Here is a 24,666-nt window from a genome sequence, read left to right on the forward strand (position 1 = left end):
AGGAAAAGTAAGGGAGGGGAAGTCAGTGATTGATTGTCATAGATGTAGCGTTTAATCTTTTTAGTTTACCTGTATAATCGAACAAGAAACAGCGCTGGGGAAAGCAACAGTTAAAATAGCTTCAGCAGTCATTGGATTGGGCTGTTGCAAAATTTGGGCATGTTGCAAAATTTTTAGATAATTGACTTATAATCGTTGTATGTTAAAAAATAAATATACCGTTTATATATAATGAATTTGTCAACTTATCGTTATTTTCTTAAATCCTCACGTCTCGACTATTTATTCCGGTTTATTCTGGTTTTGTTTCTTTTATTTATATGAAATTATTATTACAATACTAATTGCACAATTAGTGAAAAAATTGTTGGCATATTAATAATGAATTTTATCGTATAAATGTCAAGGTAATTACAGAAGATTTTGAGAACGAAGAGTGTCGTTCGTTAATTCTCTTTAGCTTCTGCGAGTATCACAAATATTCATAATTTGAATTAGTTTTAATTTTTGTAAAATAATAGCTTTGAAAAAATATATATTTTAAAATCATGTAGATTAGAAAATGTAGAAATATTCGTCATATCTTTTATAAGCTTCAACCGTTTTTAATATCAAATAATATCGCTGAAGTTTATTTTGCGCGTTTACATTAATGTTAATTTAAATTGCCTAATTTATATTATTTCATTATTGCCAGTTAATAATTGCAAAATAATTCAATAACTTTAGTCGACTTTAGGCAATTACTTCAAATAGATTATTATTTTTAATTCCGAATATACTGCAATTCATGATATATATATAAACCTGATTAATACCGATTGAAAAAGAAATATCTTCAGAATAATAAGAAAATTACCAAAAAGTTATTATTACTTATAAAAAACTTTTTTTTCCTTGTACAATAAAGTACTTGTAATTATACAAAAATATAAGTAATAAATTGCCTAACAATTACACTTTAATGATCTATTTAGTATATTCTATTAAATATTGTTGGAATAATTAAAATATAAAAATGTAATTCTAGTTAATATGGAAATACAGTAAACAATGAGTGCGTTATTGTTTAAATTACTAAATATAATGAGACTGGCAATTTCATCTATTTTCATACGATTTATTCATTTAAAATTATTTATTTTTATAAATTATATTAATATATATAATATTTATTAATTTAAATATTATTTTACATTTTAAAAACAGTTTTAAAGCTGAAAACTTACATTAGTATCTTGTTGTATTAGATTTAAAAAAGTAAATGTTTCGTACGGAAATTAAAAATTAATTTTTAAAAGATATATTGTAAATCATATTTAATAATATGTGAAAAAATTCCTTTTAACACAGAGTAATGCAATTAATTTATATTCAAAAACAAAATATTTGATAACTTCGCAATATTTATTATTTATCAATTTAATGAAGAAAATATAATTTTTGCGCTTATAATATAATTATAAATAAATATATTTAACCATTTTTAAAGCAAATATATTGATATTAGAATGATCCATATACAATATATTATATTCTATTCGCCTAATAACTCTTTATTTTACACTGTTTTACATTATTTTATCGTTAATTATCAATTTCTTAAAAAGATTCGTTCGTACATAAGTAAATATATTGTAGATTTTCACATTTATGCTCAAATCAACAAGAAGTAAATGCTCAAGATCAACCCGCTATTGGTTTCAATTCAGAGCAATTAGAAGAATGTGATTTAAGTGGATCAGAGAATATTCTGCAGAGAATTAATTTTGCTAATCACAGCATTACACACATGGCTATACTGGGCAGTAGTAATAGAATTTTGTTTATAGAAAAGCAATCATCTGGACAAATTATATGCTTGAGGCATGATCACGATGGGTGTATCTGGATGATGAAAGAATCTAATAACGAAGACTGGGAGCTAGAGCATATTCATACTTTCCCAGGTTTTGGCTACGTCGAAGCTAGTAAAACAAATAAAAAGTTTTGTGTTTCACCACCTGGTCAGTTCATTATTTATATTTAATACATTAAATAATATAATGCCTATATTAATTGATTTTGCTTATAGATGGATCTTTTATAGCTGTAGTGGAGCATACGAAGCATGCCTTTTTATATGAAAAACCTGAAAATAATGCACAAATTGGCAAACAAAGGATATTGGATTTTGGGAGTGAATCATCACCAATTTTAGGAGCTGTAACTATAAATAAATATTTGATTATTTTAACAAAGGATGTATTATATCAATTGCAAATTTATTCATAATTTGTTGAAGTTCATAATTCTGTGTAAATAAAGTTGTTTACATATCTCTGTATTTAAATTATTTTATTTAATATAAAAAAAAAAACCAAAAAAAAAAGAAAATGTTATTCTAATTAATTATTGTACGATGTAAAAAAAATTTCCAATAAAAAATTTTGGAAAATTTTCTGAAGTTGAAAATGATAAAGTGAATTAATTAGGTCTTTTTAAAGGATTTACTGGTTGTATTTAAAAGTTCGATAAACTTATTCATATCGAGTAATTTATCTGATGCCCAATTCCAAATTATTCGCGTTTGTATTGTTTGGGCAAAATTAGCTATTCCTACACTTGGTAATTTCCATAGAGAATCGTTGTTTATTTGGTTATAAAAATACATTTGTTGTTTATGAGAGCTATAGTGGCAGGTCCAAGGGTGTATTGTGTTTTTGAAAAATACAATGCTTCTTAAAACATAGTAATATGCCTCGTCATTATCATTTTCATAGGAATACTTTTTTGGATAGTATCCGTTTGCTTTCGTACCATTTTTCATAATTTTTATTTTAACAGTTAAATTTTTGGCAATATCACAATTAATTGGAAAAAATTCCTTTACTCGTACTGAACCAAACCTTCTGTCTATTGGTTTCCAAAGTGCTTTGCAAAATAATTCTATAAGCTCTAACCTGAAAATAATATCTCACATTAAAAAAGTAAAAGAAAAAGAAAATCTATAATATCATAAAACATTGTACATAGTATTATTTCTTTAAACTTTTATTTTTTATTTACTTTATTTTAACTTACTTACTTAATGTTATTATAAAACGGTTGAAAAGTATCTGCTAAATGTATTTAGGATAAAAAATCATTATTCTATTTGCCAATTTTTTATCAAGCTTTGAAGAAATATTTAGTGGATTTTAATCGATAATGTTGACTTTTATATTAAAAGTGACATACAATATCACTAGGTGAATTTGACTATATTTTTATCAATACATTTCATAACTTAATAATATTTCTGCATAAATAGTATTGGTGAATTATATTTCTAATGCTAATACTATGAAATATTAAACCATATTTAAACTACTACATATATATAAATTTTTCAATAATAAAATGTTATCTTTAACATTATCTTATAAAGATCTTACAACGAATGAAAAAATGCAAAAATATATTAGATAATATATGTACTTGTTGTACAGTAATCGTTAATATAGCTTTAATGTAAATTATAAATAAAATTAAAAGTAATAGAATAGTAAGGGTTTTCTTGTTATATATATATATATATATATATATATATATATATATATATAATATGTCTTTAATATTAAATCAATGAAATTTTTAATCTGTTAATAGAGTCGACTAGTAAATTAAAAATAATATATATTTATATAAACACGCACAATATAATAATAACAATATAATAATTATTATTGGATATATTAATTCTTTGCAGTATATACTTATGATGTCATATAAAATATTTATGATTCTAGAAAATGTTGTTTTAATAATACGTTCCTTAACTTTCTTAAAAAATTTAATATTCAATTTTCACAACTAAATATAAGAATAATTTCTAAGAATTTATAAGCAATTTGTAAGAATAACCGAACATACAATTTTACAATCAATGTTGAATTCAAATTTATTCAAATTTAAGAAAAATAAAATTCTTATCTAATAAAAAAATAATGAAAGGAAATCTTAAATACCTATCAATGAAATATTCTCCAGATATATTTTGTCCTCCTAATACAAAAGCATCAAAAATATGTAACCCGTAAGTTTTTGTTAAACTTCGCTCTTCTCTTCTCATTTCTGCAACCATTTCTGCATAAATTAAAGTTTTGCGTGGTAATTCAATTAATAGATCATTAACTTGTTCCCAATGGCCTCTATCGGTATATTTATATATTTGAGACCGTCCCATTCCTAAATAAAATGTTGTATAATTCTCTACTGGAGAATTTGGTCCACACGAACTAGGCATGCAATACCAATTACAGTGATTAAGCAACACTGTACTTTTTACATTTTCTGCTGAAAGCTTTGTAGCGTATTTATAGGAGCTTTTTTCTAATACACTTAATGCATCTTGTAATAACATTTGTGCTTTTGTAAGGGGATCTATGCGACGTGGTACAGTACGTGCTTGATTGGGTAACCCCCAGTATTTTAAACATTGTTCTCGCATAATTGCTTGCTTACTTTCAATTAGATTTTTATTTTCTGTGTAAGCAGCTATCTTTTTCAGGCCAATAATTTGTCTTTGAGCTATTAGTTCATTAGAACTTTTTACATAATCAAAGAATTTATTGTCCGATAATAGTTTTTCTACTGGTATTAATTCAAGAATGTCATTTGTTTTGCTATTTTCTAATAATCTTTTATTGGTTTTAAATAGATAATCAATTATATGACCAACGTTAGGTAATTTTCCTTCGCATATTAAGTATCGTTCAGAATTAGCTGGTCTAGAGGTATTTGGTTTAAAAATACTAATTCTTTTGAAACAGCGATACATTATGTAAACAAGTCCAACACTGAATGGAGTAAATAAATCAAATACCTTTGTAACAAAGTGACCATTAACCCTGACAATCATCAACGCTACTAAGCATTGGCAAAGATATAATTGCTTTGAAAGTATTTCTTGCAGATTTTCTTGTCCTTTTACTGAAAAACCTCCATCGGACATCATAAAATGAACTCCCATATTTTCTGTTTGTGACATTATTAAGTCCTTCAAAGCTATTTGATTTTCTGGATCAAATACATTACCATCATTTTTAGGGCCATAATAAGGATGGAAAGTCTCACAAGGGCCAGCGTAAAAATCATGAAGCTTAAAATCATTTTCATTTTTAAGTGTGAAACCAAAGCCTTTAGCGTGCCATTTCTTTCTCCACAAAACATACTCGCTAAATCCTCCTGGCCCTGCACAAACATCTGCAAAATAGAGTAACTCGTTTGACTTAACGTTAGGTGGCTCGGTGAACATAAAATTACAAGCTTTGTCTATATTAGCCATTTTGACAGCGGCTCTATTGAGAAAAATTGATCCTCGAATCGTTTCAAAAGGATTTGATCTTGTTCTTGCTTCACGCATTTCGGTTTTATCAAGCCTCGCAAAGACTGACTTTGAATTAACAACATTTAAAACAAGAATTTCATCACAAAAAATTGTTTCGTTATTTATGGTATTTTTTCTTTCTCCTTCTATTCTATTATTTTGCCAATCGATTATTTCTTCAGAAGACGGCAAAATTTTATAGTCATTTTGAAGCCACGTAATTTCTTCTTGTACCTGTATAACTTCGTCCTCTGGTTTAAACTCAATATGAGCTTTCTCCAATTCTTTTAATTTAAGTCCTAAACCTCGACGACCCTTTTGCGTAGACGCCGATATTGGTTCTGATCTACCTTGAAGTGCTCTACCCAAGCCTTTTCCCGTTTCAAAACCCCATTTTTTCATCATACGTTCTGCAACGCTTCCAGTTTTTGACGGCGATTCACTGTTTTCTTCCACATCTTCAAAGTCTGTACTACTGGTTGTACTGGCTTTCAAAGAATCATTTTGTTGTTTTGAAACATCATCCTTGTAATCTAGTACAGTACGTTATTGTTAGTATTTTATTTGACAGTTAAAAATTATATCAGACTTTTAAAATATTAATTAAAATTATAAACAAAGTTGATAATTTAATTTCATATAAATTATTCCAATATATTAATGTGTAAGTATATATTTTGTATACAGTAAGAATCAAGGGTTCAATTAAAATTATTTTTAAAATTAATAAATGATTAATAAACGCTATTGTACAGGTTGCCTTATCAATTTTTAATCACATAAGAATTTACTAAATTTATTATCACAATATATCAATAATAATGCAATGTATTTATATATATGAAAATCATACCAGATAAGCTATGGTCGTGATAATATGAACTTTGTGATTTTTCTTCTAATTCATCGTCGAATTTATCATTAAGATAATTTTTGTCATAAAAACATTGAATGTCGGACGATTCAATGTCACGAGGATCTTCTTTCCCATCGTGATAGCTGTCATTGTAACTGGAATCTAAACAAAAACTAACATTAATATAAAATTGGAAACAATATTATCATTACCTACCATGGCTTTTTTTTTTTGCTACGCGTTTCCCTGAATCGACTAGATAACTAGTTTTTCTCGTACGCTTTCCTGATTTAATGATATTAGTCCCTTCCTCTTCAGAAGTGTCACTAGTGTCTTAACAATAATAGTTAGCCAAATATATAATATGAAGCATAATTGTAATAATAAACTAATAATAATAATATATGATACGTACCACTTAATCTTGAAGACATCTTTTCGTTTGTTATGTATCTAATATATGAATTGTTTTTTTTTTTTTTTCATAAATGAATGTACATCAAGTACTTTTCATACTTCCAGTAATAACTTATTTTTAAAATTTACATACTTAATTTTAGTTTGTAAAAATCAAACAGGTTATGTGTATGTATACACAATGTGTCGAATGTGATGTTCTTCAGCCTCTTATGTTCCTTACAAAAAAAAAAAAAAGAAGAAGGTTTTATAAGTCACCTTAGCGCGTCTAATATTAAGATGACAAAAATCTATTGGATGTTTTTATGTCCATCAAGCAGATGGATTAAAATAATTAAAATCGAGAAAATTATTATTTGCACGCTAAGGGTGGAACTAGTATAGTAATATAGGTCGCACAAGTGTTCGATTTCGGAACTTAAGCTAAAAATAAAAATCCTAGCGATAAGCGAGCAAAATGAACAAGCTAATTAGTGCAAATTGTAGTGGCTAAGATCATTTTTCCATTTTTGCACAATATCATGTCACTGATTGGCAGATCGCAAATGACAATTAATAAACATTGCGTGAAAATAAATAAACAGAAAGAAATCACTCTCAACTACGGCAGACAATTAATTATTGATGTATAAGGATTTATCGACTGTTGGCACATTATTGACTATTCAAATCTTTAATATTCTTATTATTTTCATAGTATAGACTATTCGTGTGTGAATAAATTCCGTTATTCAAACTTTGATAAGCCATAGTCAAATGACATATTGAATTTAAAATTGTATAAAAATTTTACAAACTGTCGATTACAAAAGTGTTTTATAAATTTATATATTAAATTCTTAACTATCGCGTGCTTTTACATTGTATATAAGTATAATAGAAAATTTTCATTTTGTTGTCAAAGAAATTCATAATTTACTTAGGCTAAGTAGTATTTTCATTGGACAATGTCATTAATCATTAGGATTTGTAATTATATGAATATATATATATATATATATATATATATATATATATATATATATATGTGTGTGAACGATAAAAATATAAATAGTATGGAATAAAAGTAATTTGATTTTTTTGTTTTATTGATTTTTTATTATTAGATAATGCAATGATATACAATATCAAAAAAAAAAAAAAAAAAGTATAACTGAATATTTGAATTTACTAATGAATTTAAATTAATTCAATTGCTGATATGTCAATGGGAGAAGTCTCTTTACATTACATTATGATATTTATTATTATATTAAAAAAAAATTAAAAAAAATAAAATGTCTCACAATGGTATCACGCATTTATATAAATTCGCTCTTTTTTTCTTTTTTTTTTTTTTATTATTATTATTTTTTTATTTTTATTTTATCGTTAGTAATTCATTGTAAATAGTGAAAATTAATGCTATAAATGTACAAAATTTAATGAAGTTATGAATTTGTTATCTTCTTCATCAATGCATGTCAAATTTAATTTTTATCATACTCATTATCATACAAAAACATCTATCATCATTAACAATTAAATATCATTTCAATCATAACAGAATCAAATAAATGAGTTCTTTATGCATTGTGTGTATACATGTACATGCAGGCATGCGTACACAAATAAATAAAATTATATAATTAATATTATAATAGTAATAAATATTTAATCAAATTTATACAAGCAATTTGTCGACAGAACACAAATAAATATAAAAATGATATTTTTCACTATAAAAATTCTCTAGATTTGTATGAAGATATAATTAAAAAAATTTTGATTTTGATTTGAAATAAACAACTTATTAGATATATAATGCCTAAAACTAGTATAATAATATAGTTATTAAACAAGGCTAATTAAGATAGAACAAAAAAAAAACCTTCGTAATTTAGTTTTAAAATTTCAAGCAGATTATGTGACCAGGTAATTCATATATTACCTACGTGCGCGTGAATTTATTGATAAAAAAAAAGCAAAATTCCTCTCAAATACAATTCGATATATTCGAAAAGCTCATCATTCACTTTCATATTGAACGGAAGTTATAAAAAAAAAAAAAAAAAAAAAAAAAAAAAAAAAAATTATTTCTAGTAAAGAAGGTAGGAGTCAAGAGTAGAGATGCACTTGTTTATTATTAACCTTATGTAATATTGTTTTAAATTTTCAATTACAATATTATGTATAATATTAATAATAATATGACAATGTATACAGGTTAGATACAATTTCTTTGTCTCATATGGAGTTGATGGTTTTTCGCATCTTTTTTTCTTTATAATTTGTTGTATTGTATTCTTTTTATAAGTCGGTTGGTTTTTCTCTTAAATGTTAGCGCTTTAATTTGTTTATTCTCATTCATTCCACGTATGCTCCGATCTGTGGCGTCCAATTGACGATCGAGAGGTGTATCTTTGCTCGAGTATCATAATGTTCCTCGATGGACGCTTGCTCGCCACTTACAGGCATTTTATCAGTCGTATTGTAGTATATTTCTTTTGAACACAATGTTTTTACACATGACTTTAGGAAACTTATGTTATTTCAGTTAATACATGTTCAGAAGATTGATGTTTAGTTAAATATACTAATATTTCATGGGGATAATATAATTTTATGTGGCAACGCCTTGTGTAAATTAAGACATAAACGGTGTAAGATATTTTTGCAATAATACAATATTATAAAATAAAAGAAGTCATTAGTATTCTTCGATTATACTATAGGCATCTTTATCTCCCCCCCCACCCCTCTCTCACTCTCTCTTTTCCTTTCTCGTTTTTTTCCCCCTCCCCTCTTTTCCTTTCATTGAAATATTAACGTACATTAAAAATTGTTTTTATAAAGTAGATAAGAAGTATAATAAAATTGTCACAAATAACTATAAATCATCGAGAACAATCTCGTGAAACATGTATTACTGACTCTTATACTATGTAATGTGTACAATTCTGTCATTTGCTAATTGGCTTAAATATTCGGTATTAAGGGTCAACTGTTGTTGAGTGGCGAAAGTCACCGGAATATCCAGGATCGTCCAGGAACGACGTATGTATTGAAAATTGAAAAAACCGCAGTTCATTCAATAAGTTTTACAATTTACAAACTAACAATGGTTCAATAGTCTTTCAAAATCCCAAAAACCACTTTATATATATATATATTTTTTTTTTATTATTATTATTATTATTATTATTATTATTATTATTCTTTTCTTCTTCTTTTTCTTCTTTTTTTTTTTTTAAATTCGCAGTCGTTATTATTTCTCTGCCACAAAATAAATTGTCCCAAAATATTAATTTAAAGAGGTCCTCGATGAACGAACAATACAAAAGCATTGAATTCATCAATGGTGGCCGAATACATCCTTACTTCTTAAAAGTGATTAAGAAAACAGAACTTTTATTTCATAATGATAGCTTTAAATTTAAATTACAGGCGACGATAATAAGATGATAAGATGCTTTAACAATGTATCATAATGCTTTTGATATGAATACATTAAAACATTGATATATCAATTAATGAATATCATCAAGGTCCTCTTTTTTCAATTTGCTAAAATCCGTAATTTCAAATTAATGACAGAACTATATATTATTAAATGATAACAATTAATTTAGAACATTAACGATGGTCATGTGAAAAAGAAATTAAATAAAGAACGAAATACGTTATGCATCGTCAACAAGTAACTCTGTATTCGAAAGTCACCACTGTGCTCTGTCAATGTTTACATTTTGCTTTTATTCCTTAAGAAAAAAAGTATATGTTTAGTACGTCACACATCTCAATTTTATCCTCTCCCCGACGTTTTCCTTCTTTAAAAACAAAGTTAATCTTTTCGATAATAAGCCAGTGGGCTTAAAACGATCATGAAAACTTTCGCGTACAGAATTTAACAGAGAGATTTGGAAGAGGATGCATCTGAAATTATACGTTACCTATTTATATTTTATTTTATTATTTTCCTTGCTTCTCTGAAAAAAGCGTACTGATTTTTGCCGTTCCATTGAGAATATTTCATATTCACTTCTATTCTCTTTTCATTATTATTATTATTATTATTATTTTTTTTTTTTCATTTTTTTTTCCTTCATTTTTTTCTTCATCATCCCCCATCGAGTATGTCAGAATTTATCACAGAAAACTTTGAACATACTCGCAATTGTTAAGAGGATCTCTCCCCCCCCCCCCGACCCGGCCCGACCCGTGACACTTTGCCTTCTTTCATTTCTTTCTTTTGAAATTTAAGCTTATTTAATGTGCATCAGTTTATTTTAATGTTCATCATGTCCATCATATTATATATACTCGATTTCTATCCGTTTGGCTGCGGATTATTCGACAATTACTTATTACACAATAACTTTCAAAAGTCACTGTTGAGCTTAACAACCGATCTCAACTTGAGGTAAAAAATACACACTTACGCACGACGTAGATATCTAACAAAATTCAATGATTCTAGAAAAGTTTTCAACAGTTGTATACCTGACATCATGCGGAGGAGGGGCATAGAAATATACATTTACATGTCGTCGATACTGCGTTATAAAAATATATAAATAACTTGAAAAATCTGTACGTACTCCAACGTAATTCGTCGTTTACGAGCTAAATGATCGATGAAATCCTTATTTATTTTTTTTTATTTTTATTATCTTTTTATACTTTTTTTTTTATTATTATAATTCCAAGCCCTTCAATAAGCTGGATGAAATGCATTGGTTACACACACTTGCAGTCGCGTCGAATACACCGACAGCCAAACTGATATGCAAGCACAATATGAGAATGCGAGGAAAGACTCCCAACATTTTCATTACTGCAAAAATTTGTTTTATGCTGTTCCTTTAAAAATGTTTAATTAAAACCCTTCGCCTTGAATACGAATAATGTAAATCATGCTATTAAAAAAGCTATACACTCGAAACTTTTAATATTTTAATTTAATTAATAATAAAAATAAAATTGATATTTTTCACAAACGGTATTTTTATGTTATCTATCCGTAAACTTTTAGCAAATGTTCATAATACAGCAAACACTTTGTATCAACAGTCTTTATTATTTAGTTATGTTAAAAAAAGATTCGCTTTTAAAGAGTTTACTTTACAATTAACGTGTGCGAGAAATCCACAAATTCTCGACTTTTCATAAAATACCGAGGACGATAAGCCTTCCTTTTTCTATTCTTTATTTCTTTCTTCCTTCCTTCCTTCCTTCCTTCCTTTCTTTTTTACAGTAAGAAACACTTACTCAGTCTACGTATTGAATATCGTAACTAGTTTTAGTGTTTTGTTTTCTATATTTCAGATTTCAATACCTGTTATGTTGTTTATCTGGTCAAAAAAAAAAAAAAAAAAAAAAAAAAAAAAAAAAAAAAAAAAAAAAAAAAAAAAAAAAAAAAAAATTTGTATTAAAAAATTTATTGAGCTGACTTTCGTTTCGCATTCCCTAGAACCTGAAGTTCACTAGAGTTGAGCAAAATTGATGTACGATAATAATACAAAAAATACAAAAAAAAAATACAAAAAAAAAAAAGGAAAAATAAAATAAAAACGGCAAAAATCAATAACGACGTTGGAACTGTATGTACTTGTGATACGCATGTATTGTTAAATTACAAAGTACCTAATTTTTTCCTTATATGATTATATCATTCATGATGATTCGTAGCGTTTATACTTCGACTTTCTTATCAATACTTTATGTATAAATATGTATTGTTAAGTTGCGCAAAGACTCAAGTTTGTTTCAAGTCCTTGTAAGCAACAAATTGGAATTTGCGCCGCTCAGCATGTTTTATTCACACATCCAACGCCTAGTCGAATCCAAAGTAAATAAAAGAATTAAATCCACATCTCTTCCCTTCCCTCGCTCTCTTTTTCTCACGCATACACTCTCATGTCTCTTACACACATTCTCACATTTGTATTCATTTTTTCTGCACTTACAAGTTAAGACCCTAAAGCTGCACTCTTATTTGCGTTCACCTAAACGTATTGTACAAAGAACAAGCATTCTCTTTTGTTATTTTTTTCTTTTACTGTGTATACGCACTATGTACCTTTTACATTCGTCACATCGTGTATAAAACTCTATCGGAGTACATGATTACATTGTTTATCTGTATTACCCCCTTCATTTAATATAATAGTAATAGGTAATTATCACTTTTTTCCTCTCTAGGCCACACAGTTCATATGGTAAAATTTATCCCTTGTCGCATTATCGACTAAATTTGCATTGTCCTCATTTTCTTTTTTTTTTTTTTTTTTTTCATTGAAATTTAATTAAGTGTCTGTCGGGCAGGACTCATAGAGGTCAGGCTTGGTTTCACTCCTCACTCTAGGCCGTAATCCTCCGTGTATCCATGCTCTCGAGGTAACGCGGCGCTTTCTCTTTGTTCTCCACCTCTTACGTCTTTTTTTTTCGTATACTGCACCGATCGGCATACCTTCTGTATATATTTTTATATATATATATATATATATATATATATATATATATAGTAAGATGCAACCTGTATTTATATACTTTTCTATCCATATACACATATATACATATATGCATATATATATATATATATATATATTTATCCATATATATGCGCATACGCACGCACGGATGCATGCGAGCGCGCATACACCCACACGCAGACACACGCACACGGATACATGCTCGCACACAAATACGCACGCGCATACACAATTTATAGTATTAAATAATTAACGAGCTATATTCCATACAGAATTTGCTCTTCTTCGGTTTAATTCCTTTGAGATGAGTTTCAATTGCCGATCGACGTTTTATATTATTAATTCATCCCTCCGTCTAGGATGGAAATTCACATATACCCGCAAAACCGTTAAGAGATGCGGGAAAGATAGATAGGTAGATAGAGATAGATAGAGAGGAGAGAGAGAGAGAGAGAAAGAGATAGATATGGAGATAGAGAGAGAGAGAGAACACCATTTGATTTCCTGTTCTTCTTCGTACTTTTCTTCAGTTAGATCTTTCGTTGTCGTGATTGTCAGCCTTTTCGCTTCTTCTTATTTTCCATTTTTTGCACGTATAGGCATATTTGCACTTATTGCTTTCGATCGAGGCGGTCACGCACGCACATTTGTCTCTCTTCTTACGATGAGTTTTTATTTAAAAGTCAATGCAGCGTCGTGAGGTAAGAAAACGAAGATCAAGAGGCTTCTTTCCTGTGGGCTGATCAAGAGGTCTGCCTAATTTATCGGTATTTGAATTTTTTTTTTTTTTTTTTATGTGCCGACGAAGGTTTAAATATTTGGAATTATTGTTTTATAACATAATTGGTAACTTTTTTCGAGCAAAATTATTGTTTCGTAGGTAAGCAGAATTGAAACTTTCTGAGACTACATTGAGTACCATCCCCATACTTTTTGCACTTTATTCAAATTTGTGTAATTTTGACAAATCTGTAACTTACTAAAAGAACCATACAATTGTTCCTTGTAAGTATTTATGCATTTCACTGCAATACAGATCCATAGAAAACTCGAGACATTGCACGTTTAATAAAAGTGTCTCTCCTTGGCCGAGGCAGCGAAAAGAATTCTAGCAAACCATCAACATTAAACAATCGAAACGAAACTGAAAGCTCGGGAGTAAAATGAGACTTCAAAATTCTCATTGAAACTCCTAGAACAATCAAAACGAACACTCGAAAGGAAAAAGGCAAACGAGAATCCTTTAAAATAAAAACGTCGCACAAGCGTAGTAGCCAAGGGATGATCAAGAATCCAAAGAAGACTGAAGTAAGCAGCACGAACCGTCAATGTATATCACGGCCCATCTTCTGCCCGTATAGGCGTCTATCGTGTCGGCGAGGCGAGGAGCCCATGAAACCATTGGACGACAATGATCAATGAATGGCTACGGGGCTCTGCTGCACGCACACACCCACCATCGGACTGTCCTCCCTTTCGGCGTCGCCGCGCTGCTTACCACCGGTCACTACCACTTGCGACGGCACGACCACTTGCCTGTGGCCTTCGGACCCACTGCCATAGCCCGCGTAGTTGTAAAAGCTGGGCTGCTGGTGGTGATGGATGCCGGACATTGGCGAGCCCATCATCGCCGCCGGCAGATGGGGAATGTTAGGAAGGATGAGGCTGTTATACGAGCCAAGGGAATTCTGTATAAGGGAGCTACTGCTGCTGCCACTGCCGCCGCCGCCACCACCGCCGCTGCTGCCGCTGCCGCTGCCACCGCCGCCGCCACCACCACCACTACCACTGCCACCGCCGCCGCCGCCGCCGCCGCCGCCAACGCCAATGCCAACGCCGCCTCCGCCTCCGCTGCTGCTACCGCCGACTCTGGTGCTATTACCGCCTCCGCCGGTACCGCTACCACCGCTAACGCTTCCATTTCCACCGTCCATGGATGCTGTTATCGAGTTGCCACTGCTGCTCGTATTCGAGGTGGCTGTCGGTCGTCTGCTGATTCCGAGGGTATGTCGCGGTGAGGACTCGCACTCCATTGGTTGATAGCTCGAACCGGAGCTAAGGCTTTGAGGTGCATGAAGCAAGCTGCTGCCTGTACCGCCATTATTGCCGCTGCCACTCCCGCTAATGTTGACGCTAACGGCGCCACCACTGCTACTGCTGCCCTGTCCAGACATGCTAACCAGTCCTGGAGAACAATAGAAAAAGAAAGAGATTAGAGCAATGGCAGACCATTAACCTGCAGGACAATACTTTTTAGCTTCTTCATGGCTATTTGTAATTCACCTACGATTGAAACAATTCTCCTCGACCTCTATATTCAAGAACTCATTCTTTTTCTAAAATGTACATTTATTTATTTATTTATTTTTTTAAATACCTACTTCCGTTGCGTCTAATATATCTAAAATATAATGCATTAATGGATTATTGAAATTTGATGATAAAATAGAAAAAAAATTTATATTTACTTAATATAAGAATGTTTAACATTTCCTTGTTTATCCACGTATATTGTTGTTTTTTTTTTTTTTTTTTTGAATTATTATTATTTTGAATAAAAATGTAATTATAGATATAAGTAAATTTATGACTTTGATGTGTAAATTATTTTACATTTATTAATTTCTGCTATAAATTTTTCAATCAGTGGAATAATTTTCATATGAATGACGAATTTTATGTTTAAAAAATAATCATGTTTTAACAATGACTTTGTCGAATTAATTTCATAAATGTTGTCCCGATAATAAAACTGTTGCAATCGATTTGTTAATTAACAAATATCCATAGAAGTAAAATAGTTTCATCCGCAGAGACAATTAATTACAAGTACTAAAAAGAAATTAATGTGAGGATCACTGAATTGGATTTTCTAAGACTAAGTTTAAGGAAGTATGAACAATAGTGACATAACTCATAAGAAAAACCGACCCAAGATCATTAATAATAATAATAATAATAGCAACAACAACAACAACAACAACAACAACAACAATAATAATAATAACAATAATAATAACAATGATAATAATAATAATAATTTGATACATTTACATATACATATTTATATGGCAAAGCTACGGGGTTAAAAAAAAAAAAAAAAAACAAAAAAATTTAAATTCAATTTCAATGAATTCATTTGGTCATCAAATTTAATCAAAATCATAGTAAAATATCAGTCTTTTAGTATAATAATGGCAATCTTGGCAAGTAAGAAAATGTTGATTTTATTGAAATAAATAAATGAAAAAGGAAATGCAAATTAAGGGTCTGACCAAATAATAATTACAAACTATAATATAAAGTATAATACACTGTCTTGTCTTAATCCTTACTAAAGGTAAAGAGACATTAGCCTTCGATATAATATAAAACATCACACGAATAGTAAACACTTTTCTTATTTATAGAATTGTTAAATTGTAATTAGAGCTTGTACGATGAAGTTGCATAAAATGTAAATTTAAGGAGCATATTTCAATTTAAAATACATAATTCACCATACAACTTAAGCACAATAATTAAAGAACCTATAATTAATAAACAGTTTTCTTTTCTCGATACGAATTCGAAAAAAGACCAAATTTCATCGGATAAATTATGTTAAATGCTTCGTTAAAAGCGGCCAAAATATGTATTTCATTCCATTTATTTTTATTTATGTAATAGAAGGAAAGAGCAATTGTACTTTGAACATTGAAAGATTGAATTATTTGTGAATGTATGTATTATGTACATAATATAGTATACGAATTGAAAAAAAAAAAAATATATATATATATATATATATATATATATATATATACATGCTGTGGCATGCAATATATTACAATAGATATGTCCGGCACTTCATAATAAAATAGATAATATATTTACATTCGGTGCAATAGCTTTATTCTACGATGATAAAATCTAATTTTTATGAAACGTTGACTTGTCCATTAAGTAACATTGTTTGTCTCTTATGAAGATTAAAATATTACTTAGCTAATTGATTGTCAAAGTAGAAATCATGACATAAAATGACAACGTGCCATCATTTGGCTCAATGTATTTTACACTAAAATTTAATACAAATAACTAGAGGCATGCGTGAATAAAGAATGAAAAAGCAATAATGTGAATAACATCTAAGCTAAATAGAATAAAAAGACTTATAGAATATGTTGCTTTTGAAAGGTTAAAACTTTACTGTATTTTCTGACTTTCGCACAGAGCTTTGCATTAATTCAAGCATATTCTATGGTAAAACGTTAATTATATTTTCCCAATATTAATATTTCATTTGTAAGAAAAGGAAATGTATATAGATAGGTCGGCTCGAAAATAGAAACACTCCATACCAAGTTTTGGGCAAAAGTAGCGTGATAATCCATTGCTTGGCATTTCAAGTTTTTAATATCAATTTGAATAATTTACAAGCAAGGCTTCGCGCATTACATCCGAGGCCAAAGGAACATAATATAAAAAAGGTTGCACGTTCGGGTATTATGTTAGTTTTTTTTAGCAATCAAGGATTTGTTTGTTAGATAGAACTTACTTATGTTAGTAAGTAAGATTAGGGTTGGGGCCTAGGACAGGTCGTCGCCGCCCCGCGGATACGACAGTCATCGAGCCACGTACTGTCCCCCCATCATATCTACGGGCAACAACAACAAGAATCGTTTAGTTTGTGCAGAAAACAAACAATAAGAATAAGATTAGAATAATCACAAAAATACACTAGAAACCGGAGAATAAAAGTAATGATATGAGATTTCGGGATATCAAAAAGATCGGTGAGAATTAATAATAATAATAATAATAATAATAATAATAATAATAATGATGATAATATTAATAATAATAACAACAACAACAATAATAATAATAATAATAATAATAAAGTGTAGTTTAACAAATAATTTTTTCAAAATAATCCAAAGTATCCAAAGTAATAAACAAAGACAACGTTCTCATTGCAATCATAGTATTAGAAATATTTGTATTATATTGGAGTTGTTTAGCCAATGATATCATACTATGAATACAAAGTGATTGTTGAGAAATAAATCTGCAAAATGTTTGCTTTATATAAACAAATTTGCCAGAAGCTAATGTAGCGAGAGCTTCTTATTTTCTGCACAAAACAAAACTTTCACTTTTCAAACAACCATTTGCTGAACACATTGTGTAAAAACTTGAATAAACGATCTTTCCATGTGTTAACATAACTTAACAATAAATTTTTATTTGTATACTTTAACAAAATATATCTTTTCATATATATATATATATATATATATATATATATGTATGAATGTAAAGTAAAAATTTAATTACTTTAACTTAGAAAAAAAAAAGAAGAATACAATAATTAATCAGAGTTTTACAATAAACCGAACCAGTATTTGATAATGTTTAAATTTAAATGGAATTTTTAACGAAAAATAAATTTATATCAGAAGGAGTAATTATTTAATATTTCCGGTATATGTTAATTATTTAATGCAATCCGACTAGTTGTTATTAATTTATGATATAAAAGAGGCAAGATTTTTTTATTCTTTTATGTTTTTATTTTTAATCATTATAGCGGAAAATCTTGTTACGCATTAAGTGACCATTTTAAAGAAATCAGCCAATCTATTTCTTTGCTCATCTTAACCAAAAACAAAAGTCAAATTGCTGATGAAGAATGAATAACGAGTGAAATTAAGACACAGAGACAAATTTTTTTATAATAATCGTGTCGTCTTCTTAAAAAAAAAAAACAGAACAAAAACAAAAACAACAAAAACGAAACGAAAATATGAAAATAATTATCGTGTTAATAAATACTGTGAAAGTGAATTTATATTAAATATATGTCTTTTATATTTAAAAGCTATCTGATAAATCGATATCGTACACGTCCTTATGGATATAAACTATTCTGTTCAAGCACATTGAAAATTCAACCTTTAAACATTAGAATTTTTAATTTTTAAAATTATAGTTTTTTTTAATTTTTTTATTTTTTAAATATATATATATATATATATATATATATGTATGTTTTTATCGTCTAATTTTATAATATTGATTCTATCAAGATTTCTTCAAGTACATACACATTTTTATAAAATCTAAATCAATTATTTACCAATGCGATAATTGGTTGAATTTTCCCAAGCCAAAGGTATTTAGTTTATATGAATAAGTTTACGTTCTTTGAATTCTCTCGATATAAAGATATAAATATAAGTATTGGATCATGGAAGATGAACTAACCATGGTCTTGATTCATTGACACAACGGCCGGACTGGTGTTGGCACTATTTGCAGCGGCGATATTTGTGTTGGTCCCCTCGTCAGCCGTTCTTTTAAAAAAGTTGTGCTGTAACGCATAGTAAGGCGTAACTCGTGTCTTGGGATCAAAGTCTAGCATTCTTAATATCAGATCCTTAAACTTGAGGTAGTCAGAGATAGAATGTCCTGGCTCGCCGTGCCTTCTACCTCCTGGGCCACCCGTTTCAACGCCTAATATATCATGTAGTCGTCTTGTACCTGGTAGCTTGTACTTCTTTCCCTCCTTGGATTTCTTTAATACGTACGAGCCATCCGTGGGAACCTTATCAAAGTACTTCCGCGCTTTGTGCGCTTGGTCCAATATATGCTTCGGTGGCATACCTAGCACTTCGACGATTTTGTTCATTTGATCAACCTATTGTCATTGGAAAAGAAATAAGCAATTATTATGTTCGATAATTGATTTACAACTAAATAAATGTTTTTTTTTTATTTATTTTTTTTTGTTTGTTTAATCATTTATACATATATTAAGAAAGAGATTAGTACATTACTTTCAAGTTTTATTATAGATAAAAAATAACCATGATATATCGCATATAAAAAAGAAAACCACGTTGCTTTCAACTGACAATAAAATTTTGATTTATTTGCTTTTATCTTAAGAAAAAATTCACACACCACTAGACGTATTTATTCTAAATTTTTTTTTATTATTTCTTAAATACAACTATTTATTTAAAAAAAAAAAAAAAAAAAAAAAAAAAAAAAAAAAAAAAAAAAATGCTTACCTCGTTAGCTCCACTGAACAAAGGCTCGCCTGTATGCATTTCAACTAAAATACAACCTAAACTCCACATATCTATCGCGAGGTCATATGGTATTCCTAATAACACTTCAGGTGATCGATAAAACCTAGATTGTATGTACTGATATATCTGAAAAATAAAGAAAAAGTAATTTATAAACATATCGATCATCTGATAAACGTATATCAATATTTTATGTTTGTACTCTTTGTCCAAGTTGGCACGAACTACCAAAATCCACAATTTTTATTGCGCTTCGCTTTGGATTGCACAAAAGGATATTTTCAGGCTTTAAATCACAATGAATGATGTTCAATTCTGGCGTAGATAAAAAGAGAAGGGCAGTACAAAGTTGCTGTGCGAATTTTCTTGTCAAATTTAACGATACACCTCGGAAATTCGTATTTCTAAGTAAATCGTAAAGGTTGTACGATAGTAGCTCGAATACCAAACACAAATGGTTCCGCCACATGAAATGCCTCTTGAGTTTAACTGTAAGACAATATAATTTATATAATACAAATATTGTTTGTTACATCAAATTGTTACATTATAATACGCGTGCAAATACAATATTTCACGAATTATATAACTAATGCTAATAGTGCAAAATTAATTGTAATATTAATATTACCTATATAATACTTGTTGTCGGTATCAGCTCTATTCATCATTTCTAATAACCTAACTTCGATTTGCGCTTGATTGAGGAAAGGTTTTTTGTTCTTGATGATTTTAATTGCGACCTGGGTTTGTTCTTCGTGATCAAATGCTTTTACTACTTGACCAAAGCTGCCTTTACCTGGGGAAAGGAAATAATAAATGAAATTTTATATTTGTACAGAATAATGTCTATTGCAACTGTTTTACGGATTATTTTTAATTTTTGCTTACATATGGAAATTCGTTTAAAATTCAATTTCATTTGATAAATAATGGTAATTACTTATGCGTATAAATTGGCACGGATACTAAATTAATTTACAAAAATACTTTATTCTCATTGAGCTTTTACTTGTTGCAAACATTAAAATCATTAAGACTTTATAATTATTTATTGTTTAATCCAATGTTTGACAACTATTCATTTGGTTATGATTGAAAAATAATACATTATTTTATTATATATTTAGGGAAATAGTCTCATTCCCCTCTCAAGGTAATACAACGTAAATTTATTTAACTTTCCTTCACTAATTATTAACGTTGAAATTTTTTTATTTCAAGAATTCATGTAATTTCAATTTTACAAACTTTACGTATGAATTACCTCAAGATTATAAATTTTTTTTTTTTTTTTTTTTTTTTTTTTTTTTTTTTTTGTAAATATTGTACTCCATACGCATATTTATATTTTTGAATAATGTCCAAATTCATTCGCGTCCCTTAAATATTACACTGATTAAAAATTTACACGTATTAGAAAAGAATTGATTTTGTAAATTATTTCAATTAACAAATGTTCTTTACTTTTATTGACGCAAATAGTTTTATACTTCATTAATGAGGCAAACGAAATAATTCACTTAAATATAAATAGTGATAAATGTAACAACTAATATCCACAGGAATATTAAAAATATTTACATAACGATTAATAATATATAATGGGTGAGTAAATAATTAACTGACCTATTAAAGAATCGATTTCGTATCGATCGAGGAACTTTTCCCCATTCTTGATAATGTAGTCGTGGTTGTCGTCGTCCCAACCGTCATTGTACAGCTTCCTCTCCTTCTTATGTGACCCGTCCTCGCCTTGCATCTGTTGCGCTCTTCTCTTTTTTTTGGCATAATATACCTTGGATAACGAGAAAAAAAAAAAAAAATTAATTATACACAATTAATGAAAAGTCAGTGGTATAAATAAAATTTATCGTATTATTCGTATTATATATCATTGTTTAATATAGTTTTATAATGAACAATTTTGTTCAGTGTGGGTCAACTATTTTGCATTGTGAGGAAACAAGTTATTCGGTTGAAGTTACGGTAATATAATATTAGAAAAACCGTTTTAGTGATTTTGATTATTACTGCAATGTTTGCAAATGTATCGTGCTATCATATTATATAAGTGTAAATAATTTTTCTGAATATAAATTAATATTATTATAAAATTTTGAAAGAAAAGTGTATTCAATCATTTATATGAAAGTTGTTATTACAACTAATTTAACTTAATATAAATTTGATCATAAAAGACCAATATAATTGCAATATAAATATTGAATTAAGATGTATAATAGTATGGAAGTAATAATCAAAAATTTAAAAAATTAATTACAATTTTAATTATTTTATATAATTATTAATGATTTGTCAGAGGACTGAAATTTCAATTTAGTAATGATTTTAAATACAAATTTAAACTCGAAGCTGTTTTTATTGGTAAACAATCATACAGAATGCTCATTTTATTCTAAATCACAATGAACTGCTCCACCAACATTTTATATTTTACAAAAGGTAAATAAACATTTTCGAACGGTTTTTAAGTGTGGCATTTTCATAATTACGTGTTATGTATAGAATAGCGTTAGATAATTGTTTTTCTAATTATGAGTATTCGTTATTTAGAAAAATACGTTTAAAATACATTGTACGAAGATTAATCGGTATTAATGATAATAAAGAGTTTTCTTTAATTACATTATACTATCCAAACGCATATCAATTAAGTGAAAATTAAAGTCTTGATAATTTAAGAGAAAAAAGAACGAAAGAAAAAAAAAAGATTAATATTAAACGTCTATAGTACATTTAAAATTTTAAATTCTCTAATTCATGATATACGTACATACTGTACAAAAATTCTCTATCTCTCATTACTTTTTCTAATACTTTGGCACACAAAACAAACGCGCGAGCGTGCGTCTCGTGTGCCCCCGTATGTGTATATGAGTGGTCTGGCGCACGCACAGTTCGTTGCTGGCTGCGCCTGCTTACTTACGGACTTGATAAGTATCGTGCGCAAGACCGACAGAGATAACAGAATAGAGCGCAGCACAGCAAAGTGCGGCTCTCTTTCGAGGTCATTGACATTGCCGAGAGCAGCCCCAGGGCTTTCACCAACTTCCCTACCCCTTTTATAGTAATCCCTTGCACTCTCTCTCCAGCGTTATCAGTCTCTCTCTCTCTCTCTCTCTCTCTCTCTCTCTCTCTCTCTCTCTCTTTCATATACCTACTTACTTGAACTTTCTTCTACCTATTATACAATTTCTCTCACATATGTTATATTTATTTGAACTTCATCTTCTAAACGCACTTCGCGCCTACTATGACTTGTACTTACATTTTAATTTTTTCTATAAATATGTTCTATTCTATTTTCGATCACTTTTTTGGTTTATTATACTGAGAGACTGACACCTTGTCAACTAAAAAACATTTTAAGCATTTATAAGCTTCTTACAATAAGCAATACCTGCACTTGGTTATATTTACAAATCATTTGTGATTAAATAAAGCTCCTGTAAGCTTCAATATTTCATAATATAACATTGTAATGGGAAATTTGCAAAAAAACAAAGAAGAAAAAAAAGAATAAATAAACAAAAAATAGTTTTGACCTTACACAAAGTATTATTTTACGAATCATTTTCTTAACTGAAATAATTGTCAAATTATTTACAACTACTCTAATAAATCCTACATTATCAATATTTATATATAAAAGATTTAAAATGCTCGGTGCGAAATGCTTTTTCATATTATAAACAAGATAGCACGACATTATCCGAACGATAATTAATTAATAAATATCGGCGACTGAATTAGCCACTTTGTTCGACGGTTCTTTTATATTGTTCTTTCTAGCAATGAATTCCAGTATGAAAATGTTTTAACTAATTTTTAAAACAAATGTGAATCCAAATTAGAGGAGAGGGGATGATTGTGTTGAGAGGAGAGTGGTGCGCCATGATGGAGGGTAAGAAACGTTGAGAGGAGGCTGTGCAGGAAAGGAAAAGAGACGCAATAGATGGTCAGGAGCAGAATCCAATGTGGCGCTGTCGCCGTCGTCATCGTTGTCGCCAGCGCTGCCGTTGCCGACGTCGACCCCTGCACTGGCGCACCCGAATGCAATCGATATTGTCGCGCGCGCGAGAAACCACGTGAAAATCATGCTGTTGCTGTGCCTGCTGATGCGCACTCCCAGCAGGTACGGGCGTGATGCAGTTTTACAGTACTCGCAGTTCATATTGACTCGTAAATTGTGACTTATGTTGAGTCACGATATGATAAGATAAATATGAGAATCCCAAAGTTGTTGCGAGTGTTTGCTCAAAATATTCTTCTGTAAGGTTGAGGGCTTTTTATTATTTATTTGCCAACTTAGCATTACATTATTTTATATTCTATTGATCATAATAATTTTTCTTTTTGTATTGTTTTATTAATGTCCAATTATATATATATATATATATATATATATATATATATATATATATATATATATATATATATATATATATATATATATATAAAAAA

At 29.0% G+C, this 24,666-nt stretch overlaps 3 protein-coding genes across 3 annotated transcripts in view; 1 reads left to right on the forward strand and 2 right to left on the reverse strand.

Moving 5' to 3' along the window:
- LOC105368319 (nudC domain-containing protein 1) overlaps positions 1-2,335 on the forward strand; it is a 4,238-nt gene extending 1,903 nt beyond the window's left edge. The window contains exons 3-4 of the mRNA XM_011507317.1: positions 1,642-2,006; positions 2,075-2,335. Coding sequence (XP_011505619.1) covers positions 1,642-2,006; positions 2,075-2,274 — 565 coding nt within the window. The 3' untranslated portion in view covers positions 2,275-2,335. The remainder of the gene's footprint in view (positions 1-1,641; positions 2,007-2,074) is intronic.
- Positions 2,336-2,464: 129 nt separating this feature from the next.
- Positions 2,465-6,395, reverse strand: Cmtr1 (Cap methyltransferase 1). The gene is made up of 3 exons (XM_011507318.1): positions 6,204-6,395; positions 3,990-5,883; positions 2,465-2,942 (listed from the first exon to the last, which is right to left on the reverse strand). Exons 2-3 carry the CDS (start codon positions 5,753-5,755, stop codon positions 2,471-2,473), a joined length of 2,238 nt encoding a protein of 745 aa, XP_011505620.1. The 5' UTR covers positions 5,756-5,883; positions 6,204-6,395; the 3' UTR covers positions 2,465-2,470.
- Positions 6,396-13,616: 7,221 nt separating this feature from the next.
- mnb (minibrain) overlaps positions 13,617-24,666 on the reverse strand; it is a 46,015-nt gene continuing 34,965 nt past the window's right edge. Inside the window, exons 3-9 of the mRNA XM_011507319.1 lie at positions 21,808-21,976; positions 20,810-20,977; positions 20,381-20,667; positions 20,158-20,304; positions 19,349-19,781; positions 15,009-15,281; positions 13,617-14,807 (exon numbers count right to left, since the gene is read on the reverse strand). Coding sequence (XP_011505621.1) covers positions 14,512-14,807; positions 15,009-15,281; positions 19,349-19,781; positions 20,158-20,304; positions 20,381-20,667; positions 20,810-20,977; positions 21,808-21,976 — 1,773 coding nt within the window. The 3' untranslated portion in view covers positions 13,617-14,511. The remainder of the gene's footprint in view (positions 14,808-15,008; positions 15,282-19,348; positions 19,782-20,157; positions 20,305-20,380; positions 20,668-20,809; positions 20,978-21,807; positions 21,977-24,666) is intronic.

The sequence above is a fragment of the Ceratosolen solmsi genome, unplaced genomic scaffold (genome assembly GCF_000503995.2).
Source record: "Ceratosolen solmsi marchali unplaced genomic scaffold, CerSol_1.0 scaffold6, whole genome shotgun sequence".
In the NCBI taxonomy this organism is placed as follows: Eukaryota; Metazoa; Arthropoda; class Insecta; order Hymenoptera; family Agaonidae; genus Ceratosolen; species Ceratosolen solmsi.